This window comes from Carcharodon carcharias, chromosome 1 (genome assembly GCF_017639515.1).
Source record: "Carcharodon carcharias isolate sCarCar2 chromosome 1, sCarCar2.pri, whole genome shotgun sequence".
NCBI lineage: Eukaryota > Metazoa > Chordata > Chondrichthyes > Lamniformes > Lamnidae > Carcharodon > Carcharodon carcharias.
In genome coordinates this window covers 89371534-89398787 of record NC_054467.1, presented here as the reverse complement: position 1 = coordinate 89398787, position 27254 = coordinate 89371534, and the positions used below count along the sequence as shown (strand labels likewise).

The 27254-nt window shown below is 43.9% G+C and overlaps 1 protein-coding gene across 3 annotated transcripts in view; it reads left to right on the top strand.

Moving 5' to 3' along the window:
• LOC121281865 overlaps window positions 1-27254 on the top strand; it is an 86831-nt gene that overhangs the window by 51793 nt on the left and 7784 nt on the right. For all 3 annotated transcript variants that reach the window (XM_041194969.1, XM_041194959.1, XM_041194951.1), the window contains 2 exons: window positions 2823-2996; window positions 13799-13888. In XM_041194969.1, the coding sequence (XP_041050903.1) occupies window positions 2823-2996; window positions 13799-13888 (264 nt within the window). The remainder of the gene's footprint in view (window positions 1-2822; window positions 2997-13798; window positions 13889-27254) is intronic.

The following is a 27254-nucleotide window of genomic DNA, read 5'->3' as shown; positions in this document are numbered from 1 at the left end:
GATTAAATGCAACAGTAGTCGCCTGACTGTTGTAAATATTTTGAAAAATAGATTCCTCATTTTTATTCAAAACAAATGGCCATTAAATATTTTGAAACTGTTGTTAAAAATTGGTGTTGTTGGCAGTATGAGATTAACTGGGTTACTTTGACAATGAGCATTAGCCAATCATACTGTAATTCATTCTGCAGTACAGATTGGGTTCCGCTAAAGTGCATAAATTAAAAAAAATTACCTCCAACTTGTAATGAAAGGATTCATTTTATAGAAAAGAAATAATTTGCATGTCCTCTCCAACTAATATTTAATTGAATGATCAACCACCCTAATGTTAACTTTTTATAAGTCTGTGCCTTTTATTATCATTGTCTTCAGACCAATCAAAGTTTAGCCAAAAATTATTTAAAGCTAAAACATATGAATTGCCAAATGAAAAAAAAATGGCATGAACATTAACTGACAGATATTCCTATTTTGTGATTAAGTACAGTGGTGCTTTTGCTCTGTACATACCAACTGCACAATCTTACATGCATTCAAATAGTAGGAGGAATTTAAGTGACCTTCAGTCAGACTTGCAGCATTGATGAAATATAATTACTGTAAATTTGAAGCATGCAACTATTCAGGGGAGAAATGTTAGTGCCATAAATATAGTCAACGTTGTAGTGTAGGGATATATGGCAGCTAATAGTTGACAGTAAGGTCCCACCAACAGCTATATAATAAATGGTCAAATAATGTTTTGGTGAAATTGATTGAAGGGTAAGTATTGGCCAGGTAATTGTAGAAATCCCTGCAAATCTTTCAATTATGCCTTAGGATTTTTTATGTCTACTCTACAAGGTGGATGTTGTTGTAATATAACTTTAAGGGATAGGAGCATGAAATCACTAGAAAGGAAGTGTGTCATGCAATCCAGTTTAGTTTAACTTTTACTTTCAGTAGAGCATAAACACACAACTCTGTAGCTCTGATGTCTTCAAGCTTAAGACCCATGTACATCTGTTCTCTTGTGCCTAGTCTTAATAAATGAACCCACAACATATTTACCCAATCCATTATGAGTGATTGGTGCCAAATATGACAGATTGGACCTTGATTTAACATATCATTTATGAGACAATATCTCAGTCAATACTGCACTGAGAATTTGTGCTTAAGTGTTTAAAGTGGGAGTTTAACCCAAGACCTTCTAACTCAAGGGCAATTGTGCCATCACTTAGCCAAGGCTGGCACTATTACCTTTTAATTGGAATGTAATAGGTTCCCAAGTCAGGTACAACGTTGTTAGACACAGAGTAAAGTTCCCTTTCTTAGCAGTTAGTTAACTATCAGATGTGTCAGGAAGGTGCTAGTTTGTTCATATTTTCATTGCAACTTTGTCTAGCTGTTAATTTTTTTTGAACAGTAAGTCAAACAGTCTTTGTAACTAAGCAACAAATTTCTAACCTATTGGGCATTATCGACACTCTAAGCGTAGAGCTTGGGAGTTGCAGAGATTTTCTGTGTCTTTAAGGATCTGTATGACTGACAGTTTATATCTGATTTTTGGAAAGTGCACTGTGACTTTCATCTATTCCTGGTTGATCATCAAAGGATAAGGTGCATCTGAGTGATCATGATTTCTGCTCACTAATTATGCTGAAGCCATCAAGAGGAAGACAAGAGTCAGTGAGGAAAAGAAAGTGACAAAGTACAGCAATAAGAGCTGTTAATAACAGAATTTATCACAGGCACAATAATTATTAACAAAATTATGAAGGATTGCATCTGTTTTCTAAATTTAAATAGGAGTAGTTATATTTTGTTGGCTTCTGTAATCTGCTATGTCATTTAATTGCTACTGTTTCGTTGTTACTTTGAACACATCTGTTATGCAATTCATAGCTGTGCTGCTCCCCTTAAATTCCTGAGGCGCCAATAAATTGTGGTGGCCTCAGGGATAATGGGTGTCAATTGGCTCATTAATAAGCCTAATTGACATCTTGCCACCACCAGCCAGGAATCCCATGTCAGTCCCTTAAGCAGGGGAGGTTCTCCTGCCTCCAGCTGGGGCGCCTCCCACATTTAAGTGGGCACAGCCGCCATGGTTCCTGCTGCGATGGACTGCATTAAATCCAGCCTAATGTTTTTGAATGGCAGTCTATGCAACAGAGAATCCTTGGCTGCACAGCATTATCCAACTGAATAAAAGAAAAATACTGCAGATGCTGGCAACCTGAAATAAAAACAAAGTGCTGGAAATACTCAGCAGATCTGACAGCATCCCCATGGATGCTGCCGGACTTGCTAAGTATTTCCAGCACATCCTACAATGTCCCACCGGACCCAAACCCATCTGTTTTAGGAAGTTAAAGTTCTCCCCAGCATGTTAATCGAAGCAACAAAACATGTATCTATAAATTTTAACTACTAATTAAATTAGATTGTATTGTTACTGAGTCAGATTAAATGATTTGTGGTAACGGTTCTGGTATAACTCCTGAGGCTATGAACAACTAATTAATTCTCTGAGTTGGTTCAAGTTAAATCTGGAACAAATTATCTTATTTTTCTCATTATTTTCTCTCCCAAAGTGTCATTATCATTTTTTCTCTACCTGCAACGAGAAGAGGTAGACCTTTGTCAATAGGTTGGGGATCAAAATGTATCCTGTATTCTGTCTCATGAATGACCAAACCCATTCTCAAATCTGATTCACAAGTGAATATTGCACAAGTACAGAACTTATATTCAGACAGTGCTGACTTCAACATGCATTTTACCCCAAACACCAGGGGAAACTAAAAGCCCCACTGACATTTCTCTGTTTTCTTCAGGACTTGTCCAGACTGTACAAATTGATGCAGAAACTGAATGAGTCTACTGTCTCCTGTTCTGTGGAAATAAAGGATGAAATTCGTGGGCTTCGCAACCTAACATTTGATCTCACTCACAAGTTCAGATCCATGGAAACGAGTCTGTATTCTCTCACAGAGCTGACAAACACACAGGTTTAGTATGAAATTTCTTAATAATTTCCATGAATGATGCTGATGATAATCTTGTATTTTTATAGTTTACCTGTAACGCAGCATCAGAATATCCCAACAGTTGACTAAATGGGATCAATCTACAGAAGGTAGATTGAACAGAAATGTAGATTAAGGAAGAGTGGAGAAGATAGCAGGAAAAAGCAGAGGAATGGGACTAATAGGATATTTCCTTCAATAACACAAAGTGGGAGCTTTACTGAGACAAGAGCAGCCAGTAAAGTGGATGAAATAAGGGGGATGGGAAGAAAAAGCTTCTTAAACTGAAGATGATGAGACTGTAGGATCCTTCATTGCATGAGCCATTTAAGGTAGAAACTAATATTTAAATATGAAACAGAAGGGCCCAAGAACAGTGTTTTAAAGTCATTTAGCTTTTGCTCAAAGCAGTCTGTTCTCCTTTTATCTGCTGGGTTTCCCAAAGCTTGGAAAACCTGGCCAGCCAGGGTTAAAATGGGAAGACAGATTATATCTGAGGCACGCAGTCTTACTATAATATTTAACTGCAGGACATTAATTTCAACCCCCACCACCTTCCCCCCCATCACCTTCTGCCCCAACTTGTCTGAGGCCCTGCAGTCCCATAAGCAGCCGCCTTGTCCTGTGCAGGCTAGCTCTCAGGATCCTAATATCCCTTCCTCAATGGAAAGGACCTGAGGTTGGCAATGAAATTGGAAACTCAACAAACAGAAAATGAGCTGAAATCATACCCAGCTGGCAGGGCTCCGAACGTTGACTTGATCACGGGGAAGAGTGATTAAAAATAAGAAATACTGTGGCCAATCCTGGGATATTTCACTCATCACTTTACTGTGTATACTGTGATCATTTTGAAAATAAGGACACCAGCAAATGAGGGACACCTCGTGCAAGCCCCTCACATGTCCCTGATTTCAAGGCATTTCTGTACTTCTGAAGTATTGTAGCAGGTAATTCTGAAGATGATGTGAATTTATTTCATTCCATTGAATAGACTCATAGGGTGGAAGTTAATGCCCTCACACACCCCAGACATGAGTTCAGAGGTGGGGGGCCATGTGATTGGGCAGGAAGGTATGGGGTGGAGATCCTACTGCCCCCCTCCTGCCTCCAATCAAGACCAGGGAGAGAGGGCTTATGGTCAGCCTTCCCACCCAGAGGCCAATCGAGGACCATAATTAGCCACTAAGAGCCTTTATCCCACCCCCATTGGTATTCAACCAGCAGTGGGAAAAGGACTTTTTCTGGGCCCAGAAAACCCTGTCAGGGTTGTTTGCCGCCTACTGGGGAGGGGTGGGGTGGTGGGCGTCCATTGTTCTCAGGTACCCTATGCCCGATCAATGGGCATGGTATTGGGTAGGTTGGGGGCAATGGGTGCAGAAAACTGCTGCCTTGCCCTTGCTTTATGTTGCTCCTCTCCGCTTGCGACCCTTTTCTCACAATCACATACCATCCACACTCAGCTCTGTCATCGATCCCTCCTGCAGGCCCCACTGGAGCGGTACCAGGGAGCTGATGGCTTCTGATTGGCCAGTAGCTCTCGGGGGCAAGACTTCCACCCTACTGGGGCTTAATTGGATGGGAGGCACGAGACTGCCCAGTAAGTGTTTGATTGGAATCGAATAACATGGCACCTCACAGAGAAAAACAACGCGGGGCTCTCACCGGTTCACCAACCCAGAGGGTGAGACTCCCTTCACCCACATTAAATCCTTGCCATAGATTGGTTACAGTTACAGTAGGCAATTCAGCCCACCATGTCTGTGCCTACTTTCTAAAAGAGCAACTCACCTTATCACACTCTGCTGCCTTTTCCTTGTAACTCTTTCAAGTACAAACACGTTTCCATCTGTTCCTATTCAGATGAAGTTACGTTGTTTCATAGTTTGCCATTGTGAGATATGAACTCTTGATCTTGGGGTTACAAACCCAGTACCATAACCACTTGGCTATTTAGGCCAAACGCCTTTTCCTTGTAGCCCTGCAAAGTTTTTCTCACCAGATAATTAACCAATTTACTTTTGAAGGCCTCAATTTAATCTGCCTCCACAACATTTTCAAGCAGTGCACTGCATGTCTGGACCATTCACTGATTTGTGCACATATGACCCCAGGCCTGTCTGCTCCTGCAACCCCTTTAGAATTGTAACCTATAATTTATATTGCCTTTCTTCAGTCTTCCCTTCAAACTGAATCACTTCACATATTTCTGTATTAAATTTCATTGAGTCCCCTGGTTCTGGACCTTTCTGCCAATGGGAACAGTTTCTTTCTTTCTGTTCTGTCCAGACCTCTCATGATTTTGATCACCTCTATCAAATCTCCTCTCAACCTTCATTCTGCTAAGGAAACCAACTCCAGATTCACCAACCTATCCACATAACTGAAGTTCCTCATCCCTGGAGCTAGCCTCATGAATCTTTTCTGCGCCGCCTCTAAGGCCTTCGCATACTTCCTAAAGTGTGGCACCCAGAACTGGACACAATACTCCAGTTGAGGTCAAACCTGTGACTTGTACAAGTCTATCATAACTTGCTTCTTTTTGTGCTCTATCCTCCTATTTATAAAGCCCAGGACCCTATGTGCTTTATTAACTGCTTTCTTAACTTGTCCTGCCACCTTCAATGATTTGTGCTCATAAACCCCCAGGTCTCGGTTCCTGCACCCATTTTTGAATTCAGCCCTTCGTTTTATATTGTCTCTCCTCATTTTTCCTACCAAAGTGAATCACTTCACATTTTTCTGCATTAAATTTCATCTGCCACTTGTCCGCCCACTCCACCAGCCTATGTCCACTTGAAGTTTATTACTATTCTCCTCACTGTTCACAATACTTCCAAGTTTTGTCTCATCCATAAATTTTGAAATTATGCTTTTTTCTCAATCACTAATGGGATGTGGGCTTTGCTGGCTGGGCCAGCACTTATTGTCCATCCCTAATTTCCTTTAAGGAGATGGTGGTGAGCTGCCTTCTTGAACCACTGCAGTCCAAGTCGTGTAGGCACACCCACAGTGCTGTTAGGGAGGGAGTTCTAGGATTTTGATCCAGCAACAGTGAAGGAACGGTGATATATTTCCAAGTCAGGATGGTGCGTGGCTTGGAGGGGAACTTCCAGGTGGTGATGTCCCCATGCATCTGCTGCCCTTGTCCTGCTAGATGGCAACGGTCATGGATTTGGAAGAAGCTGCCTAAGGAGCCTTGGTGAGTTCCTGCAGTGCATTTTGGAGATGATACACACTGCTGCTACCGTGTGTTGGTGGTGGAGGGAGTGAATGTTTGGGATGTGGTGCCAATCAAGCGGGCTGCTTTGTCCTGAAAGGTGCCAAGCTTCTGGAGTGTAGTTGGAGATTCACTCATGCAGGCAAGTGGAGAGTATTCCATCACACTTCTGGCTTGTACCTTGTAGATGGTGGACAGGCTTTGGGGAGTTAGGATTTGAGTGACTCACTGCAGGATTCCTAGCCTCTTACCTGTTCTTTTAGCCACAGTATTTATATGGCTGGTCCAGTTCCGTTTCCGGTCAATTGTAACTCCCAGGATGTTGATAGTGGAAGGGTTCAGTGATGTTAATGCCATTGAATGTCAAGGATCGATGGTTGGATTCTCTCTTGTAGGAGATGGTCATTGCTTGGCACTTGTGTGGCACAAAAGTTTCTTGCCACTTGTCAACCCAAGCCTTGATATTTTCCAGGTCTTGCTGTATTTGGACATGGGCTGCTTCAGTGTCTGAGGAGTCATGAATGGTGCTGAACATTGTGCAATCATCAGTGAACACCCCCACTCCTGACTTTATGAAGCAGCTGATGATGGTTGGGCCTAGGACACTAGCGCAAGGACACTACCCTTGCACTGATGTGCTGGGACTGAAATGACTGACCTCCAACAACCACAACCATCTTCCTTTGTGCTAGGTATGACTCCAACCAATGGAGAGTTTTCCCCCTGAATCCCATTGCCTCGCGTTTTACTAGGGCTCCATGATGCCACACTCAGTCAAATGCTGCCTTGATGTCAAGTGTAGTCACTCACACTTCACCTCTGGAGTTCAGCTCTTATGCCCATGTTTGAACCAAGGCTGTAATGAGGTCAGGAGCTAAGTGACTCTGAAGGAACCCAAACTGAATGTAAGTGAGCAGGTTATTGCTAAGCAAGTGCTGCTTGATAGCACTGTTGATGACCCCTTCCATCACTTTACTGATGATTGCGAGTAGACTGATGAGGCGGTAATTGGCCAGATTGGATTAGTCCTTTTTTTTGTGTACAGGACATACTTTGCCAATTTTCCACATTGTTGGGTAAATGCCAGTATTGTAGCTGGACTGAAACAGCTTGGCTAGGGGCGTGGCAAGTTCTGGAGAACAAATCTTCAATACTATTGCCAGAATATTTTCAGGGCCCAAAGCTTTTGCAGTATCCAGTGCCTTCACCATTTCTTGATATCATGTGGAGTGAAGCGAATTGGCTGAAGACTGGCATCTGTGTTGCTGGGGACCCCTGGAGGAGGCCGAGATGGATCATCTACTCGGCACTTCTGGCTGCAGATTGTAGCAAATGTGTCAGCCTTATTTTTGCCCTGATGCTCTGGCCTCCTCCATCATTGAGAATGGGGATATTTGTGGAGCCTCCTCCGCTGGTGAGTTGTTTAATTGTCCACCATCATTCATGACTGGATGTGGCAGGACTGCAGAGTTTAGATTTGATCCTTGGTTGTCGCATTGCTTAGCTTTGTCTATGTCATGCTGCTTGGCACGCAACTGGTCCTGAGTTGTAGCTTCACCAGGTTTATACTTCATTTTTAGGTAGGCCTGGTGCTGCTCTTGGCATGCCCTCCTGCACTCTTCATTGAACCAGGGTTGGTCCCCTGCCTTGGTGGTAGTGGTAGAGTGGGGGATATGCCAGGCCATGAGGTTACAGATTGTGTTCCAGTCCAATTCTGCTGCTGCTGCTGCTGCTGATGGCCCACAGCACCTCATGGATGACCAGTTTTGAGTTGCTAGATCCGTTTGAAGTCCATTCCATTTAGTATGGTGGAAGTGCCATAGAACACGATGGAGTGTCTCCTCATTGTGAAGATGAGACTTCGTCTTCACAATGTGCGATGGTCACTCCTACCGATACTGTCATGGACAGAAGCATCTGCAGCAGGCAGGTCGGTGAGGATGAGGTCAAGTATGTTTTCCCCACTTGTTGGTTCCCTCAGCTAGCTGAATCGGCCAGCTTGGTCAGCAGTTGTGCAACAGTGCCAGTCTTGATGATGGACATTGACGGCCCCCACCCAGAGTATATTCTGCACCCTTGCCATCTTCAGTGCTTTCCCCAATTAGGGTTCAACATAGAGTAATACTGATTTACCAGCTAAGGGTGGGGTGGGGTGGGGGCAGGGTGGGGGGGGGGAGGGAGGTGGTATGTGATAATCAGCAGGAGGTTTCCTTGTCCATGTGTAACCTGATGCCATGAGACTTCATGGGGTCCGGAATCGATGTTGAAGATTCCCAGTGCAACTTCTTCCCGACAGTACACCACTGTGCTGCCACTTCTGGTGGGGCAGGACATACCCCAGGATGGTGATGGGGGTGTCCTGGACATTATCAGTAAGGTATGGTTCTGTGAATATATCTGGTCTGTGAGGCAGCTGTCCCAATTTTTGCACAAGCCCCCCCCACTGCCACCGCTGTGAGATGGCCTGCACACTTCTTGGGCCTATTGCGGCCATTAAGTGGTCAACTAATGGCTACTTAAAGGGCCTGATCCTACCGCCGCCATTATTATACTCAACACAAGCAGTGTGGGGGCTCATGGCATGTGGAAAGCTCAGCAGCTTTAGCTACATGAACTGCTGATAGGGAAGTGGGAGTGGTGGGGGTTGGGGGCATCCTCCTTTGGGTATTCCTGGGCCCATCAAAGGCACCTACCACTAAGCCATGCCTCCCTTTAACCCTCCCCTTTGGCCCCTTGAACCTGGCTCCCCCCAACCCGCCTCACTAAGGCCCTTGACTCCAGACTTACATGGACTTTGCGGCATGATGGGACGGTTGTGCTGCTGAGACTACAGAGCCACTGGCCATTTGATTGACTGACAGCTATCTAAGGCGGGACTTCTTTCTGAGATAGAGCCAGAAATCTCATCTTAAAGCAATTCATGCTGCTCCCAGCATTAAATTCCTGCAGGGTAGCCATCAAGATCATGGGTGGACTTCCCCCTAACCTTTTAGCTGGGGTGCAGGGCCCATGATGCCCTATTAAATTCAGCGTCATGGGTTTATCATTAGCAATACCTTGCTATCTTTGCTCTTTGGAGAAAGAGCAGGAGGAACATACAGAACCAAGCACCATAGGAGGTGTTTGGCACCATGTTTCTGATAATCTCACTCAATAACGTATAGCAGCTGTATGTGGGAAGTCTTGAAATGAAACCATCAATGGGCAATGCTAGATGTTGCAATCTGACCTGCAGCCCACCCTATTGTAAACTCCAACGGATTTGTCCATCAAAGTGACCATCACCCTGAAGTTTTATATTTTGGAATTGTCCTTGACTAGCTCTCAGAACATCAGTAATATTTTTGAATTGGCATTACACAGATGCTTATAGCAAGGCGGTGGAACAACTCGCATCTATATAGCACCTTCAATGTACAAATATATCCCAAACTGCTTCACTGAGGCATAATCAGAAAAAGATGGTCACTAAGCCAAAGACCATAAGATATAGGAGCAGAAATTAGGCCATTCGACCCATCGAGTCTGCTCCGCCATTCAATCATGGCTGATAAGTTTCTCAACCCCATTCGCCTACCTTCTCCCTGTAACCTTTGATCCCCTTACCAATCAAGAACCTATCTATCTCGGTCTTAAATACACTCAATGACCTGGCCTCCACAGTTTTCTGTGGCAATGAATTCCATAGATTCACCACTCTCTGGCCAAAGAAGTTTCTCCTCATCTCTGTTCTAAAAGGTCTTCCCTTTACTCTGAGATTGTGCCCTCGGGTCCTAGTCTCTCCTACAAATGGAAACATTTTCCCCATGTCCACTCTATCCAGGCCTTTCAGTATTCTGTAAGTTTCAATCAGATATCCCCTCATCCTTCTAAACTCCATCGAGTATAGACCCAGAGTCCTCAAACGTTCCTCATATGTTAAGCCTTTCATTCCTGGGGACATTCTCGTGAACCTCCTCTGGACCTTCTCCAGGGCCAGAACATCCTTCCTGAGATACTGGGCCCAAAATTGCTCACAATATTCTAAATGTGGTCTGACCAGAGCCTCATAAAGCCTCAGCAGCACATCCCTGCTTTTTATATTCTAGTCCTCTCGAAATAAATGCCAACATTGCATTTGCCTTCCTAACTATCGACTCAACTTGCAAGTTACCCAAAGAAATAGGTAACCAATAGCTTGTTGAAAAGGTGAGTTTTAAAAAGTGGTTTAGGGTAGGAATAATAGAACACGGGGCATAGATTACTGAAGGTGGAAGAAAGAGAGGGGGAAATGTATAAAAGCCAGAGACAGGGGAATGGAAAGTTTGCAGTCGAGGGTGGTGTTAATAGGGATGCTGGCCGTAGGACTGAAGAAGGTTAAATCAGACAGGAAGGAGTGAAATCATGAAATGATTTACAAATGATAGGATACGGCAGCAGAGTTTTGATGAACTAAAGTTTCTGGAGGCTGGAGGAAGGGAGGTTAGTTACAAGGCCATCGGAATAGTCAAGTCTGACACAGGCAGAATTCATGGCAAGTTCTGGAGTTTGTGATGGGAGCTAAAGACAATTGGTTACCGTCTTCCTGATGGTTAACTGGAATAAATTGTGGCTTTTCCAAGGCTATAAGTCACGGGTGTAAGTCTTGTTAGTGCAAGCCATATCATCACCATGGAAAATTGGTGGCAACATGACAATGTAGTGCAATTTTACCAATTGACAAGATTGAACACAGTGCAAGGAGTCATCAATTCCCAGGAATGGATTCCAATCATTGAATGACCAGTTCCTTTGTAAATTGTAACATCACATTATGGAAGTAAATACTTACACGGCAGCTGACAGGATACCTTCATATTAGTAACTGTCCACTTGTGACTGATCTTTTTAAAATTTTTAAAAATTCTTTTATGGGATGTAGGCATTGCTGGCTAGGCCAGTATTTATTACCCATCCTTAATTTCTCTTGAGAATGTGGTGGCTCACCACCATCTTGAACCACTGCAATTTATGTGGTGTATGTACACCCACAGTGCCGTTAGGAAGGGAATTCCTGGATTCTTACTGAGCTGGATTTCTCGCTGGATCTTGTGAGAGCAGGGTTACAGCCATGGTTTATAACAACTATAGATGGCCTAAAAATATCAGCAGAGCACCACCATAAGGAGATTCATTCTTCCATCAGATTTACCAGCAAACTCACCATTGCAACTTTGAAGACATAGTTCATCGCATGGATTAGTCTGGTGCTCTGAACTACACCTAGGTCACTACCCTCAAACTGCATTCACTCTCATCTCTTTTATAAAAATGCTTTGCAATAACACTACATAATTTTCTAAATAAAAGTCCCATCCTAATAAGAGTTCTCTTCACTGAAATACCAATACAGTAAGAACCATACACAAGGATTGAAATCAATTATACATGGCATGCGTAATTTAAACAAAAAGATAGAAATATGTGAGTGATTCGGGGGTTGATTCTCACAGCTAGGCAAAAGATGAACACACCTTGAGCCATTTTTAAATCTCTCTTAAAAAGTGTTTCCCTTCCCTATATGACTGGCAACTGATAATGCACCTACAGTTGTAGGTGGTGGTAAGGAAGGAAATAACTCTTGCTAAGCATATAAGAGGTAGACGCCACCAGGTACACCATAAAGAACACTAATATCCTGTATTACATTGATAGATTATTAAACTAACAGACCTTGCTGGTTTATGCATTACCATCGGATCATACTGGGGTCAAGGGTTATTGGGAACAGGCAGGCAATTGGAGTTAAAGCCAAGATAAAATGAGCCAGGATCTTATTGAGTGGTGGAGCAAGCTCAAGGAGCTGTATGTTCCTCCTGCTCCTATTTCTTATCAGGTATGATGACAAATACATTACTGCTTTCTCTGTGTTTGTCCTTGTACAGTGATCAAGGATGAATAATTTAGGGTATGATGGATTCCAGACCCAAAGCCCTCTGACATTTCTGATAAGCAGATCTGTTTTCAAACTAATTGAATACCCCTCGGCTAGTCTATACTCAGAAATAAATCGCATTTTCAAAGCAAAGAGAGATAAAAAATAATTGTGCTTTCAAACCATACCTTTAAACCATCAAGTAGTAATGATCAAATAGAAAAGTCTTCCACCCGGGATTTCTGCAGGAATACCTGCCAATTTTCCACTAAAATATTTATGCACTTTCTTCAGGGTTCCTGTCAATTTTCCACCAAATTATGGGGAAGAGGTTAATGATCCCTTGCAGAATTTCTACCCCTGTATGTATAACAAAATATACTTACAAACAAGGAAATTTTATTGGGCTATGAATTACATTTGACAAGACATCCTACAATACTTAGTATTTTCTCTTAAGTTAATTAATGCATGTCTCACTTTTTCTTTGGTACTTTTACCCCAGATATTTTCTTGGAACCCAGTGTTTCAGCCCACTCGTATAGATGAGCCTTTATTTCCATTCCTTTTCCTGTCTTACGACTAATTTGTATTGAATTCAGGGATCAAACACAAAATCCAGTTCAGTTAGAGAAAGTGGTGATAAGCTTTGATGTTGGTCCAGGCAGTCTAACAGTACATGGGTGGTCAAGGAGCAGAGAGAAGTAGTGGAGAGGTAGGGTTGGGGTCATTAGCATACATGTGGAAATTGAGTTTGCCCATGCAGATGATGTCAGCAGGGGGGTGACAAACGGATCGGGGTAGATCCTAGGAAATTCTGATGGAGTCAAGGCGGCAGGAGAAACTATTACTAGAGATGGGTTGGCTGTGCTCAGACAAATTGGAATAGAGCCATGCAAGGGCAGGTTCATGAAGATTGGTAGTGGAAGAGAGATGATGGAGAAGGATGGCTTGGTCATCTGGATCAGTTATTGCAGACAGGTCAGGAAGGACAAGGTGGAATAATGGACTATGGCCACAGTCACAAAGGATGTTATTTATGACTTTGGCCAGGGCATTCTTAGTGCTGTGAGAAGGGCAGTAGCTGGATTGGTGACATTCAAACTAGGATTTTCCATCAGGTGCTCTTATTTAAAATGAATAACCTGGCCCATCCATCAGATATCTTGCCAGATATATCATCTGTGTTGGGGCAATTATATACAAAAATAAAAAGGGCCATTTTCTGTGCATGATCCTGGTTTTTAACCCCATATGAACTGTGACAGAAAGAAAACAATCACAGCCCCATTAAAATAGTGGAGTGTGGAACTTGATACAAGTTACCTTTTGTCCAGTAATGGAAACTATGAAATCAAATATAGATATTTGCTATCTTCAGTTCTTTTAGCCCACATTTGTCTGGCTCTGCACTGCGTCTCTACTCATTATTGTGTTGTACAGCATACAATTTCTACAGAACCTGTTATTCACTCATTGATATAGGGACACCTGCAGGAAACTTCCAAACTGTCACACAGAATTGTTTTCAACAGAACAGGATAAAGTGGCATGCAGATGTAAACCAACATTGAGAAACCTGAAAGTGAGGCAGCTATTATCACATGCTTAGAAGACTGTAGCTGTGTTTATTTCAGATGCGCTAAGGTATCTCACTCTGTTTTTGTTCAGGCTACTGAACTGGACCAGTTTGAAGAATCGTTAGAAAGAATGCATAACATTTCAGAAAATTTGAAATCTCACCAAGGTCAACTGGAGCAGGTTAGTATTGTTCTCATGCTGTTATTTAATTGGGGTTGTCCCTAAGGTACTTCAGATAGCTCAGTGTAAAGTTTTGATAATTGAGCAAGTCACAGCTTATCAGAAGCATTCTATTCATCATGATTTTTTTTTATTCATTCATGGGATGTGAGCATCGCTGGCAAGATTAGCATTTGTTGTCCATCGCTAACTGAACCACTGCAGTCCACCTGGTGCAGGTACATCCTACAATGCTGTTAAGGAGAGAGTACCAGCATTTTGACCCAGTGATGATGAAGGAACAGCAATATAGTTTCAAGTCAGAATGGTATGTGATTTGGAGGGTAACATGCAGATGGGATTGTTCCCATGCAACTGCTGCCCTTGTCCTTCGAGGTTGTCCAGGTTGTAGGTTCCGAAGGTGCTGTCAAAAGCAGCTTGGCAGGTTGCTCCATCTTGTAGATGGTAAACACTGTTACCATTGTGCAGCAGTGGTAGAGGGAGTGAATGTTTAAGGTGGTGGACGGGGTGCCAACTAGGTGGGCTGCTTTGTTCTGGATGGTGTTGAGCTTCCTGAATGTTGTTGGAGCCACTCTCATCCAGGCAAGTGGAGAGTATTCAATCACAATGGTCCATAGGTCCAAACCATTAAAAATTACTAGCGCGCACAAGAGAATATGTTCTGATATCTAATCAGATTTCCATTAATTTTGGGTTATGGTATATTTTCAATCTCTAAGATAACAGAAAAACAAATAAAGTTTAAAATCTTCCAACTTTTCTCAAAACCATCTTGTTCAATTGGACAGAACCACAAAGTCCCTTAACTTTAAATGGCTGTAGAAAGAGTCTCCTTTGAAATGTAAGCAAAAAATGCACTGTCAAGAGCCATAGAAACTACATGGAAATAAGAAGGATAGGAGATTATCCAATTGTAAGCATGCTTTGATGGTTTAGATGCAGAACTCAAAGAAAGAAAGACTTGCAATGATATAGCACCGTTCACATCCCAGAATCACAGAATTATGAGAGCACAGGAGGAGGCCACTGAGACCTTCATGTCTGCACCGGCTCTTCGAATGAGCAGTTCCTTTGGTGTCATTCTCCCGCCTTCTTACTGTAATCTTGCACATTTTTTTTCTTTTCAGACAAAAGTCTAGTTCCCTTTTGAATGATTTGATTGAAACTGCCTCCACCACAGTGCAGTGCATTCCTGACCTTAACTACACACAGCGTGCAAAAGTCTTTTCTCATAGTGCTTTTGCTACTTTTGTGAATGGCTTTAAATCTGTGCCCTCTCATTGGAAATCCTTTCACGAGTAGGAACAGTTTCTCCCTATCTACTCTGTCTGGACCTGTCATGATTTTGAATACCTTTCAAATCTCCTCTCAGCCTTCTTTCCTCTACAGAAAACAGCCCTAGCTTCTCCAATCTAGCTACATAGCTGAAGTTTCTCATTCCTGGAACCATTCTCATGAATCTTTTCTGCACACCCTCCAATGCCTTCACATCCTTCCTAAAGTGCAGCACCCAGAACTAGATGCAATACTCCAGCTGAGGCCAAATTGGTGTCTTATATAATTTCAACACAACTTCCTTGGCCTTGTACTCTATGGGCGGATTCATTCCAGAAATTGGCAAAGTCCAATATCAGGCGGAGAAATCAGCATGTGACCCACTGAAGGCAAAGGCAGCATTTTCTGCTGCATCATGTGCCACTTGAGAGACACGGGTTTTGCATTTGATCGCTGGCATGGCAGCCTCTGATTTCCCCCGCCCCACTGTGATCTCAGGCCTTCAATAAACCAGGAGCTATTTTTAAGGTCGCCCCTGCACAGAGCGAGCAATCTTCAAGGGGTGGGAAGCTTTTGGTAATCTGAGGTACAATACATTTTAAGAGAAGGCAAGCAGATTAACCTTGTGATTGCATTACCTAATTGATGTGTAGCGTGGGCTACATTGTTCATTAGTAGTTTTAGAATGGGTTTGGGTCTGAGAAGCACACGTTTTAGTGCTCCATTACTTATGTGAACAAATAGCATATGCTTCATTTTACAATGGTCTCCTCATCTACATCATCTTGATTACCAACTCACTCATCAGTAAATAGGCGTGCAACCGTGCTCGCTGAACAAAGCAACCTGATAGAAGGAACATAGCAATTGGCAACGAGGCAAAACGCGGCCAGTCGACGACACCAAGGAAGGCCGCAGGAATTAAACAGAAGTAAATCAGCCACACCTTGCAGGTGATTGTAAGTACAGCCTTCATCTTAGTTGTCGGAGTTATCTCCCTCCAGTATGCCGCAGTTTGGCATCGAACAGTTTGATCAGACCACCGATAATTGTTCACATTATATTGATTTTAGCCAACAACTTTTGGGGGGAGAAGAAAAAGTGAGAGATCCTCTTATCGACATGTGGCAGTAAAACGTACAGCCTAATTCGTAGTCTAACAGCACACAACGTCCCAGATTCCAAGAGCATTGATGAGTTGGCAAATTGAGTGAAAAGTTACTTTCAGCCCAAACCCTTGGTAACTATGCAGCATTTTAAATTTAATTCGAGATGTCGTGCCCCTGGAGAGACAGTCGCTTGCTATGTAGCAGCCTTAAAACAATTGACAGAGCGCTGAGAGTTCGGGACGCTGATTTACGACATGTTAAGACTCTGCTTAGTGTGTGGGATTAATGAAGATACCATGCAAAACAGGTTGTTGACAGAAATGAATTTAGACTTCAGTAAGGCGCTGGAGTTGGTGCTCGCAATGGGGAGTGCAGTCGGGGTTTCAGAAGCAATCAAGGGAGCACAAAATGGCACTGTCCTTTGTGTTGGGAGGGAAGCACCGGTTAGAAATGGTGCAAAAGCGCAGGGCTCCGGGGAAAGGCAGGAAACGACCACCACTAACAGACCAGCAAAAAGCAATGGGTTAACAGAGGAAACTTACAATAATAATAACAGAAATGGAACCAGGTAGCCTGCAAACGAACGACAATTTAGAAGAATTGAACGTCTCTTCTGCCATTGTAACGGTCACATTATGAGATCAGAGTGACAGCCCTTGACAGCAAGGCAGCATTTGACCAAGTATGGCATCAAGGATCCCCATTAAAACTGGAGTCAATGGGAATCAGGGGGATGACTTTCCCTTGGTTGGAGTCATACCTGGCACAAAGGAACATGGTTGTTGTTGTTGGAGGTCAGTCATCTTAGCTCCAGGACATCACTGCAGGAGCTCCTCAGGGTAGTGTCCTAGGCCCAACCATCTTCAGCTGCTTCATCAATGACTTTCCTTCCATCCTAAGGTCAGAAGTGGGGATGTTCACTAATGATTGCACAATGTTCAGCAGTATTCGCTACTCCTCAGATACTGAAGCAGTCCATTTCCAGATGCAACAAGGCCTATACAATATCCAGGCTTGGGCTGACAAATGGCAAGTAACATTCACGCTAAACAAGTGTCAGGCAATGACCATCTCCAACAAGAGAGAATCCAACCATTGCCCCTTGATGTTCAATGACATTACCATCACTGAATCCCCCGCTATCAACATCTTGGGGGTTACCATTGACCAGAAACGGAACTGGACTCACCATATAAATACTATAGCTACAAGAACAGGTCAGAGGCTAGAAATCGTGCAACGCGTAACTCACCTCCTGAATCCCCAAAGCCTGTACACTATCTACAAGGCACAGGTCAGGAGTGATGGAATACTCCTCACTTGCCTAGATGAGTGCAGCTCCAACCACACTCAAGAAGCTTGACACGATCCAGGACAAAGCCGGCCGCTTGATTGGCACCACATCCACAAACATTCACCCCCTCCACCACCGATGCACAGTAGCAGCAGTGTATACCATCTACAAGATGCACTGCAGGAATTCACCTGCAAAACACCTTCACAGGACAGCACCTTCAAAACCCATGACCAGTACGATCTAGAAGGGCAAGGGCAGCAGATAAATGCGAACACCACCTCCTGGACATTCCCCTCCAAGCCACTCACCAACCTGACTTGGAAACATATTGTGTTCCTTCACTGTCATTGGACCTAAATCCTGGAACTCCCTTCCTAACAGCACTGTGGGTGTACCTACACCACATGGGCTGCAGCAGTTCAAGAAGGCAACTCACCACCACCTTCTCAAGGGCAACTTGGGATGGGCAATAATGCTGGCCCAGCCAGTGAAGCCCACATCCCATGAATGAATTTTTAAAAATGTGACATTGTAAAGACAGATTAAGACAAAACATTAAGCAAAAAGTTAGAAATCATGAAATCAACAAAATAGAGGAACCAGAAGAAACAGAGTCAGATATTTACTCACTATGCAACTTAAAAATGGGTAAAACAGAGCCAATCTACATGACAGTGAAAGTCAATGAGAAACCCATCCGAATGGAGGTGGATACAGGGCATCCACGACAGTTATAGGGGAACATACGTTCAAATATCTAAATGGAAGAGACCACCCATTAAATCTGGAAAATTCAGATGCTAGATTAAAGATGTATACTGGTGGAGACAAATGAGTAAGAGGTATATGAAAGGTTCCAGTACCATATGGAAATCAGTTTGTTAGTCTACCCCTAATAGTGGTAGCAGGGGAGGGTCCAACGCAACTTGGTCAGAACTGGCTTAAGGAAATAAAGTTTGAGTGGACCGAGATATTTCAATTCAGAATGAAAGATCTGCAAGTATTATTTTGGAAATATGCCTCCATTTTCAGGGAGGTGCTTGGAAAGATTCAGGGGCTGCTAACTAAAATCCAAGTGGATCTGAAGGCAACCCCCAGATTCATGAAGACGAGGCCAGTACCCTTTGCATTGTGAGAAAAAGTTGCTGTCAAACTAGACAGGCCAGAAAGGTTGGGAATCTCACAACCTGTACAATTTTATGAATGGGCTGCACCCATAGTTCCAGTTCTAAAGCCTGACAAGAGTGTGCGAGTATGCGGGGACTACTGTTTGACCGTTAACAAAGTGGCCAGACTAAACAGGCATCCTATACCTAAAATTGAATTGTACTCCAAGCTGGCAGGGGGAACTGCATATATGAAGCTCGACATGAACCATGCTTACGAGCAAGTCGAGCTAGAAAAGGCCTCTCGGGACTTTGTGACTCTCAACACACATAGGGAATTATATCGATATATCCAGTTACCCTTGGACTCTCAGCGGCTTGTGCCATTTTCTAACTGACCATGGAAAATTTACTTCAAGCGCTGTTTTATGTGGTAGTTTATCTCAATGATGTTTACTAACAGGACTAACTGAGGAAGAACGCCTGGCTAACCTGGAAGAGGTGTTGAAGCATTTCTCACCAGCAAGAGTACATTTGAAAAGAGAAAAATGTATCTTCCAAGCAAAATAAGCGGTTTACCTGTGCTAAACGGTCGATTCGCAGGGCCTTCGCCCAGTAGAGGGAAAGGTGAGAGGTATTCGTGAGCTGCCAGCACCAAACAATGCTGTAGAACTCAGGTCCTTCTCGGGAATGATTAACTATTATGGCCATTTTCTCCCAAATTTGTCAACAGTACTGGGTCCATTATATGGTTTGCTCAAGGAAAACCACAGGTGCAAGCTGCACAAGAGGCTTTTGTGACAGTAAAGCAGTTGCTACATTCCTCAGCCCTGTTGGTACATTTTGACGCCAAGAAAGAATTGATTTTAACCTGCAGTGCATCCCCTTACGGAGCAAGGGCAGTACTCTCCCACTGGATGGCTCCGAACTGCCCATTGGTTACGTCTCAAGAACGCTCAGTGTTGCAGAATGAAGATACTTACAAATAGAGAAAGAAGGCTTATCCATTATATTTGGCATTAAGAAGTCCACCAATACATCCATGGTTGTCACTTCACCATTGTATCCAACCACAAGCCACAACCAGGCTTGTTTGGCGAAGAGAAGGCAATATCCACAAATGCCTCTGCATGCACCCAAAGGTGGGCACTGATTCTAGCTGCTCATGAGTATACTTCTATTCACTGGCCAGGAAGGCAGGTTGCAAATGCCGACACACTGAGCTGATTACTTCTAAAAGACAACAATGTGAACATCCAAATTCCTCAAGAACTTGTCTTGTTATTAAACTTTCTGGATTTGTCACCAGTACATGCCAAACAAATAAGAGAGTGGACAAACCTCAGTCCAGTTTCGTCTCACATAAGGAAGCAAGTCTTACAGGGATGGCCTAACGAGTCAAATTCTGATGAAATGAAGCTGTATTTTAATAGAAGATACAAGCTCACCTGCCAGGATGACATCTTACTGTGGGGAGTGAGAGTCATTGTGCCTCCGAGAGAAAGAAAGCCATTATTGACCGAATTGTATAGTGCTCACCTCCGCATCTCTAGAATGAAAATGTTGGCGCGCAGCTATTTATGGTGGCCAGGGATGGATATAGAAATCAAAAACTTAGTCAAGAGCTCCATACAGTGCCACTAGGCACAGAAATTCCCCCCATCGGCTCTATTGCATCCCTGGGAATGGCCAGGAAGGCCGTGGGTCCACCTCCACGGTGACCTTTTTTGGACACAATGTTCCTCTTGATCATAGTTACCCAGTCGAAATGGATGGAAGTACACAAAGTAAGATCACCTGCATCTACCGCCACCATAGACAAATTGTGTCAGAGTTTTGCGTTACACAGGCTACCGGAAATGATAGTGTTGAATAATGGAACAACATTCACCGGAGGAATTCCAAAGACTTACAAGTCTCAATGGTATAACACTTAAGAACATAAGAAATCGGAGCAGGAGTAGGACGTTCGCCCCTCAAGCCTGCCCCGCCATTCAATAAGCTCATGGCTGATCTACATCAGGCCTCAAGTCCTCTATCGTGCTAGCTCGTCATAGCCCTCAACTCCCCAATATTTCAAAAATCTATCTACCCCCTCTTTAAATACTTTTAGTGATCTAGGCTCCATAACTCTCTGGGGTACAGAATTCCAGACATTCACGAGAGAAGAATCTCAGTTTTAAATGAGCGTCCCTTTATTCTGTAACTCTGTCCCCTAGTTCGAGATTCCCCCACTAGTGGAAATATCTTCTCAACAGCTACCCTGTCAAGCCTCCTCAGAATCTTATACAGAATCTGATCACCGGTCAATCTTCTAAACTCTAGTGAATTAAGGCCTAACCTGTTTAGCAATTCTTGATAAGTCAACCCCTTCACCCCAGGAATCAGTCTAGTGAATCTCTTTTGAACTGCCTCCAATGTCAGTATAGTATATCCTTTCTTAAATATGGTGACCAAAACTGTACACAGTGCTCCAGATGTGGCCTCACCAACACCCTGTACAGTTGTAACAAGACTTCCCTATTTTTAAACTCCAACCCCCTAGTAATACAGACCAAAATTACATTTGCCTTCTTAATTACTTGCTGCACCTACATGCTAACTTTTTGTGTTTCATCCACAAGATCCCTCTGTGCTGTCCTTTTGTAGAGTCTCTCTCCATTTAAATAATAGTCTGCCTTTTGATTCTTCCTACCAACGTGCATGACCTCACACTTTCCTACATTAAATTCCATCAGCCAGTTTTTTGCCCACTCACTCAACCTGTCTATATTTCCTTGCAGATCCCTTAGGTCCTCATCACAACGTGCCCTCCCACCTATTTTTGTATTGCCAGCACATTTGTATACATTACACTCTGCCCCTCCCTCCAAGTCATTAATATAGATAAAAAAATAATTGAGGCCTTAGGACTGATCCTTGTGGCACTACACTGGTTACATCTTTCCAGCCTGAATAAGACCCATTAATCTTGACTCTCTGTCTTGTGGTATGTTAACCAATCCTCAATCCATGCTAATACATTACACCCAATACCATGAGCTTCTATCTTGTACAAAACCTTTTATGTGGCAACGTATCAAATGCTTTCTGGAAATCCAAATAACTACATCTACTAGTTCCCCTTTTCTGTTTGCTGAGCATTATGAAATATCTGCTTAAACGTCTGCCACTGCTTATCTACTGACCTTCCCTTTAGTCTATTTTCCCAGCCCAATTTTGACAACTATTTCTTCATACCTCTGTAATTGCCCTTATTTAAGTTGAGGATACCAGTTTGAGACCCGAGTTGCTCGCCCTCAAACTGAATTTGAAATTCTACCATGTTGTGATCGCTCTCCCCCTAGAGGATCCTGAACTATGATATCTCTTATTAATCCTACCTCATTACACCACTAGATCTAAAATAGCCTGTTCCTGAGGAGGTTCTGCAACATATTGCTCTAAGCAACAATCCCTGATGCACTCTACAAATTCATCTTCCATGTTACACCTGCCAATCTGATTTGTCCAGTCAATGTGCAGATTAAAATCACCCATGATATTGTAGCGCCGTTCTTACATGCCTCCATTATTTCCTGAGTTATACTTTGTCCTACAGTGAGGCAACTCTTCGGGGGCCTATAGATAATTCCCATCCAAGACTTCTTGCCCTTGCTATTCCTTATTTCCACCCATACTGATTTCACATCGAGATCTATTGCACCTATATCACTACTCGCCACTGCACTGATTCTTTATTAATAAAGCTACTCCACCTCCTTTGCCTTTTTGCCTATTTTTTTTACGGAACTTCAAATACCCTTGAATATTGAGTTCCCAGTCTTGGTCACCCTGCAACCACACCCCTGTAATAGCTATCAAGTCATATCCATCTATTTCTATTTGTGCCTTCAACTCATCTACCTTGTTACAAATGCTGCTTGCGTTCGGATAAGGAGCCTTAAGCTTCGACTTTTTACCATTATTACTCATTCGGCTTGTAATTTCCGCTGCACTCTTCTGCTTGTATTTTCTGCCCCTTCTTGTCACACTTTAGATTATTGTTCACCTCTTCACTACCCTGCACCTTTGCTTTTTTGTTTCTGTTTGCTTTTTTAAACTTCCCTTCAACTGAACCACACCCCCCGACAACTAATTATTAAAAGTCCTATCTACAGTCCTAGTTATATGATTTGCCAGGACACTGGTCCCAGCATGGTTCAAATGAAGCTGGTCCCAATGTTACAGCTCTCCTTCCCCAGTACTAGTGCTAGTGCCCCATGAATCGTAATCCAATTCTCCCATACCAATCTTTGAGCCACATGTTAAAACCTTGCCATACCCGACCCTGCATCCAATGGGTTGGCCAAGAGGCCAGTCCAGACCTTTAAGTCTGGAATGAAAAAATTGGGTGGAGACTCTATTACAACTAGATTATCACGTTTCCTACTCAACTATAGGACCAAGCCACACACAGCCACTGGCATTGCCCTTGCTGAGTTATTGATGAAGAGACGTTTCGGGACATGTTATAAGGCTGAATTTAGCGGGGAGGGTAGAGAGCAGTAAGGAGGCCCAGAAAAATGGACACAATTACCACAGTCATGAAAGAAACTTCACTGTTGGAGACACAGCTTTTGCATGGAACTTTGGAGATGGTCCCAAATGGCTATCAGGTAAAGTTAGTGCAATGACAGGACCTCTTTCCTACCACATATCAGTTGAAGGTCGGATAATTAGGAGGCATGTTGATCACCTCAGGAAAAGGGAAACAGACCTACAAGAAAGGATGCACTAAGCATTCCCGTTTCACTCTACACTATATGTGGAAGAAACTCCCCTTGGTTTGGAAGTACCTGTAGGATCCGTTGAGCCTTGGAGAGTCGAAGAAACAAACCTACAGTTTCCTACTGGAGAGCCTAGTAGACAGATAACTCCTGAGAGGGAGGCCCGGGATTAACCATCCGAAGTGGTAGAACTACGACGTTCGACACATTTGAAGAAGTCTCCAGAGAGACTGAATTTGTAAATAGTTTATTTATGTAAATAGTCGATATATTATAAATATTGTAATTTGTGCCTTTGAGTAGAGGGGGAGGGATGTGGTAATCTGAGGTACAATACACCTTTAAGAGAAGGTAAGCAGATTGGCCACATGATTGCATTACCCAATTGCTGTGTAAGGGAGGCTATATTGTTAATCAGCAGTCTTAGAACGGGTTTTGGTATGAGAAGCACACGTTAGTGCTCTGTTATTTACATGAATAAATAGCATGTGCTTCATTTTACAATGGTTTCTTCATCTACATTGTCTTGATTATCAACTCACTCATCAGTAGATAGGCATACAACCATGTTGGCTGAACAAAGCAACCCGATAGAAGGAACATAACAAAGCTGCTGGGAACTGATGGCTGTTGAAGAGAGGAAACATGCGGTCCTCAAACTTAGTGATGCCTCCTTTGAGCGCCCACAGGACACTGTGGAGGCCCACCTCAATGTCCTCTACCTCCACTCTGAGCGAAGAACCACATCCAAGGTGACAAATCCAGCATGGGAGGCAGTGGCAGCAGTGGGCAGCGCCAAAGCTCTCCAAGAGAGGACAACCACCCAGTGCCGAAAGAGGATGAATGATCTCTTCTGTTCCACCAGGGTAAGTCACTCTTCCTGTTACTCAACTCTCATACTCACAAACCCACCACACATCCACAGGGATCTCATTCACTGCCAGCTCAAGGGACATTGCCATTCACACTCTCACACACACCTTAATCTGCCTTGCAGATCGTGTCCTCATCCCTTCCATAGCACCACTCACCACCCACAAATGCCAGGCAACTTTCTCACCTGGTCTGGCAGGCATCCTGTTTACACTTTCTCTATCTGTCTTCATGCAGGACAAGCTGGCACACAACAATAGGGAGAAGTCGCAGACTGGTAGAGGAATGTCCAACATCAAGATCCTCATGGGCTTTGAAAATAGAATCATCCAGCTGGCTGACGACAGTCTGGATCATTCCTGTCCTGATGGTGAGGTTGGTGCTGGTCAACCAAATGAGAATCCAGTAGTGTAACATCCATCAGACAACTATGCTGTGAGTGAGTTCCCCTGTTCTGCAGTCCCCGGCCATGCACTAATTATCTCTCCTTGCTTTCTCAGGCACCTCTGGGAAGCAGCCGAGGTGGTCCATGAGCCAAGTCCTCAACTCCAGCCCTGAGGACACCATGGAAGAGGAATCTACAGACACCAAAACTGAAGACCTGTCACAGCGCTCACCCACACCCTCTACCAGCACAGAGACATACACCTCATGGGACCTAGCTTTAGCATAGCCTCAAAATTACAATTTGATGAGCACATCGCAATATCTGATCCAGAGCAGGCTGCAGCAGGGACTTCCCAGGTTGTTGGCACTCAGAGGACTGCTGGAGGCCAGAAATCTGCTGAGTCTGAGTCAAGTGAGGAGCCTCTGGACTCTGTCATACCTCAGTTGCTGGAGCTCCAAAGGCAAGCCCGGAAATATCAGGAATGGATGTCCGCTGCACTCCTCAGATTGCAAAGCACGATGGAGGAGCCCATCCACCTTCAGCTTGAGGTGATAGCGCCTGCACCAAGGTCAACTCTGGTAGGATGGTGCTGCCAATGAGACCTTGGTCCAGGACATCGGTCCTGAATTGCTGCAGGAGCTGCACTCCATTGCTGAGGCACTTGCAGGCATCCATCAGTGTCAATGCAAGAAGTGGTTTGGGGGGCATCTTGAGCTCACTCCAGTTGCACCTTCCTGTCAAGGAGTGTCTGGCCCATCCAAATCCCCTCTTCTTGTGACCCTAGCAGCTCTAGCTCTTCAGGCCTAGGAGGGTGCCTTGGCACACAACAGGCCTCCCAGGTCTCGGCTCTCCAGAGGACGCCCGTCAAGGTAATCACAGACAGGGTATAGCAGTCAACAGGATGACTCCACATCTGCTGTGGATGTCTGTGGAGCAACAAGATGTAGTGGCAGGGTTAGGAAGGTCAAGAAGGTGTAACTCTTTCGAGTTAAAACCAATTGAACCAAATTAACAAAATTGGGATAAATCAGGCACAGCCCCTAATTCAGGTCAGCTGTAAAACCAAGAACAAAGTTTAAAGGAAACTTACAAACTTTAAATTAAAATGTGCTTAAAGGGGTCGATAAAGCACCCCAGTCCCCGTGGTGCCCACTGGGCACGGAAAGCCTCAAGTGTACCGGCAGACACCGCGTGCGCCCTCTCCAGGTTCAAGAAGGTGTAACTCTTTCGAGTACAAACCCGTTTCCATCTGTTTCAGATGAAGTTACATTGTTTCATAGTTTGCCATTGTGAGATTTGAACTCTTGATCTTGGGGTTACAAACCCAGTACCATAACCACTTGGCTATTTAGGCCAAGCCTGTCAAGAAGGTGTAGTTGCACAGCCTGAACACGGGTGTTAATCACTTGTATTTAATGTTTGCCATTGTAAATAAACTCCCAACAATGTTGCCTTGTCTATGTTGTGATGAGCAGTGTTTATGTCAATCAGATGTGAATCCTTGTTTTCTGCACAAAATGAATGCTAGTGTCGTGGTCCAGGGCCTCTCCACTGTACAGTGTATAACCTTTAGAGCACAGTGATTGTCCAGCTTCAAAGTCACTCTCCAGATTAATGATGCGTGCACCTCCATGTGGCTTGTGTTTGCTACAAGGATCTCGTACCCAAGTGTCACTCGGTTCCGTGATGTTCTCTGTGTGCCCTCAGATGGCTGCCCCCCCATCTCAACACCATTCCTACAGGTGAAGGTATGGTGCTGAAGGGAACAGGCGATGAAGCCTGCTAAAGGACCAAGTTGTCTTAAAGTCAATGTGCCCGCTGTTTCTCAGCAGCATCTCGATGATCTGAGCCTCTTCACAAAGAGTATGTGTGCTGCTCTCAGCCAGACAGCTGTCAGATGTCCCCAGATGCATTGTGAAGATCTCAAGAGTGTCCTCATTTTATCTAGTTATCATCCTCCTAGAATCTTATGGCAGTGAGGGCCTCATGACTATGCCTGCCACATCTGGCCACTGCAATGGCCTCATCGCCTGCACCCTCACCTTCCAGGACCTCATCACCCTCATCCTCTTCAACAGAGGAGATGTGCTGCTTTTGCATATGCTCATCAACCACATTGTCCTCCCTTTGCATCACCAGGTTGTGTAGCGCGAAGCAAGCCACTATGATGCATGCCACCCTTTGTGAGTGTACTGGAGTGCTCCCCCAGATCTGTCCAGGCACTGGAACCTCATTTTCAGGATGCCAATGATGTGTTGAACCAAACTCCCAATTGCAGCATGAGCCTTGTCGTACCTTCTCCCACCAAGAGTCAGAGATTGCTGCATGGATGCCATCAGCTACATCCTTTGTGGGCAGCCCTTGTCCCTGAGGAGCCAACCCTGCAACCTGTGTGGTCCCTGGAAGATGTCAGGGACCTGAGACCTGCTGAGGATGTAGCAGTCATGGGAGCTTCTGGGGATATCTTGCACGCAGCTGCATGATCTGTTTGTTATGGTCTCAGACCAGCTAAATATTGAAAGAGTGGAAGCCTTTACGGTTCACATACT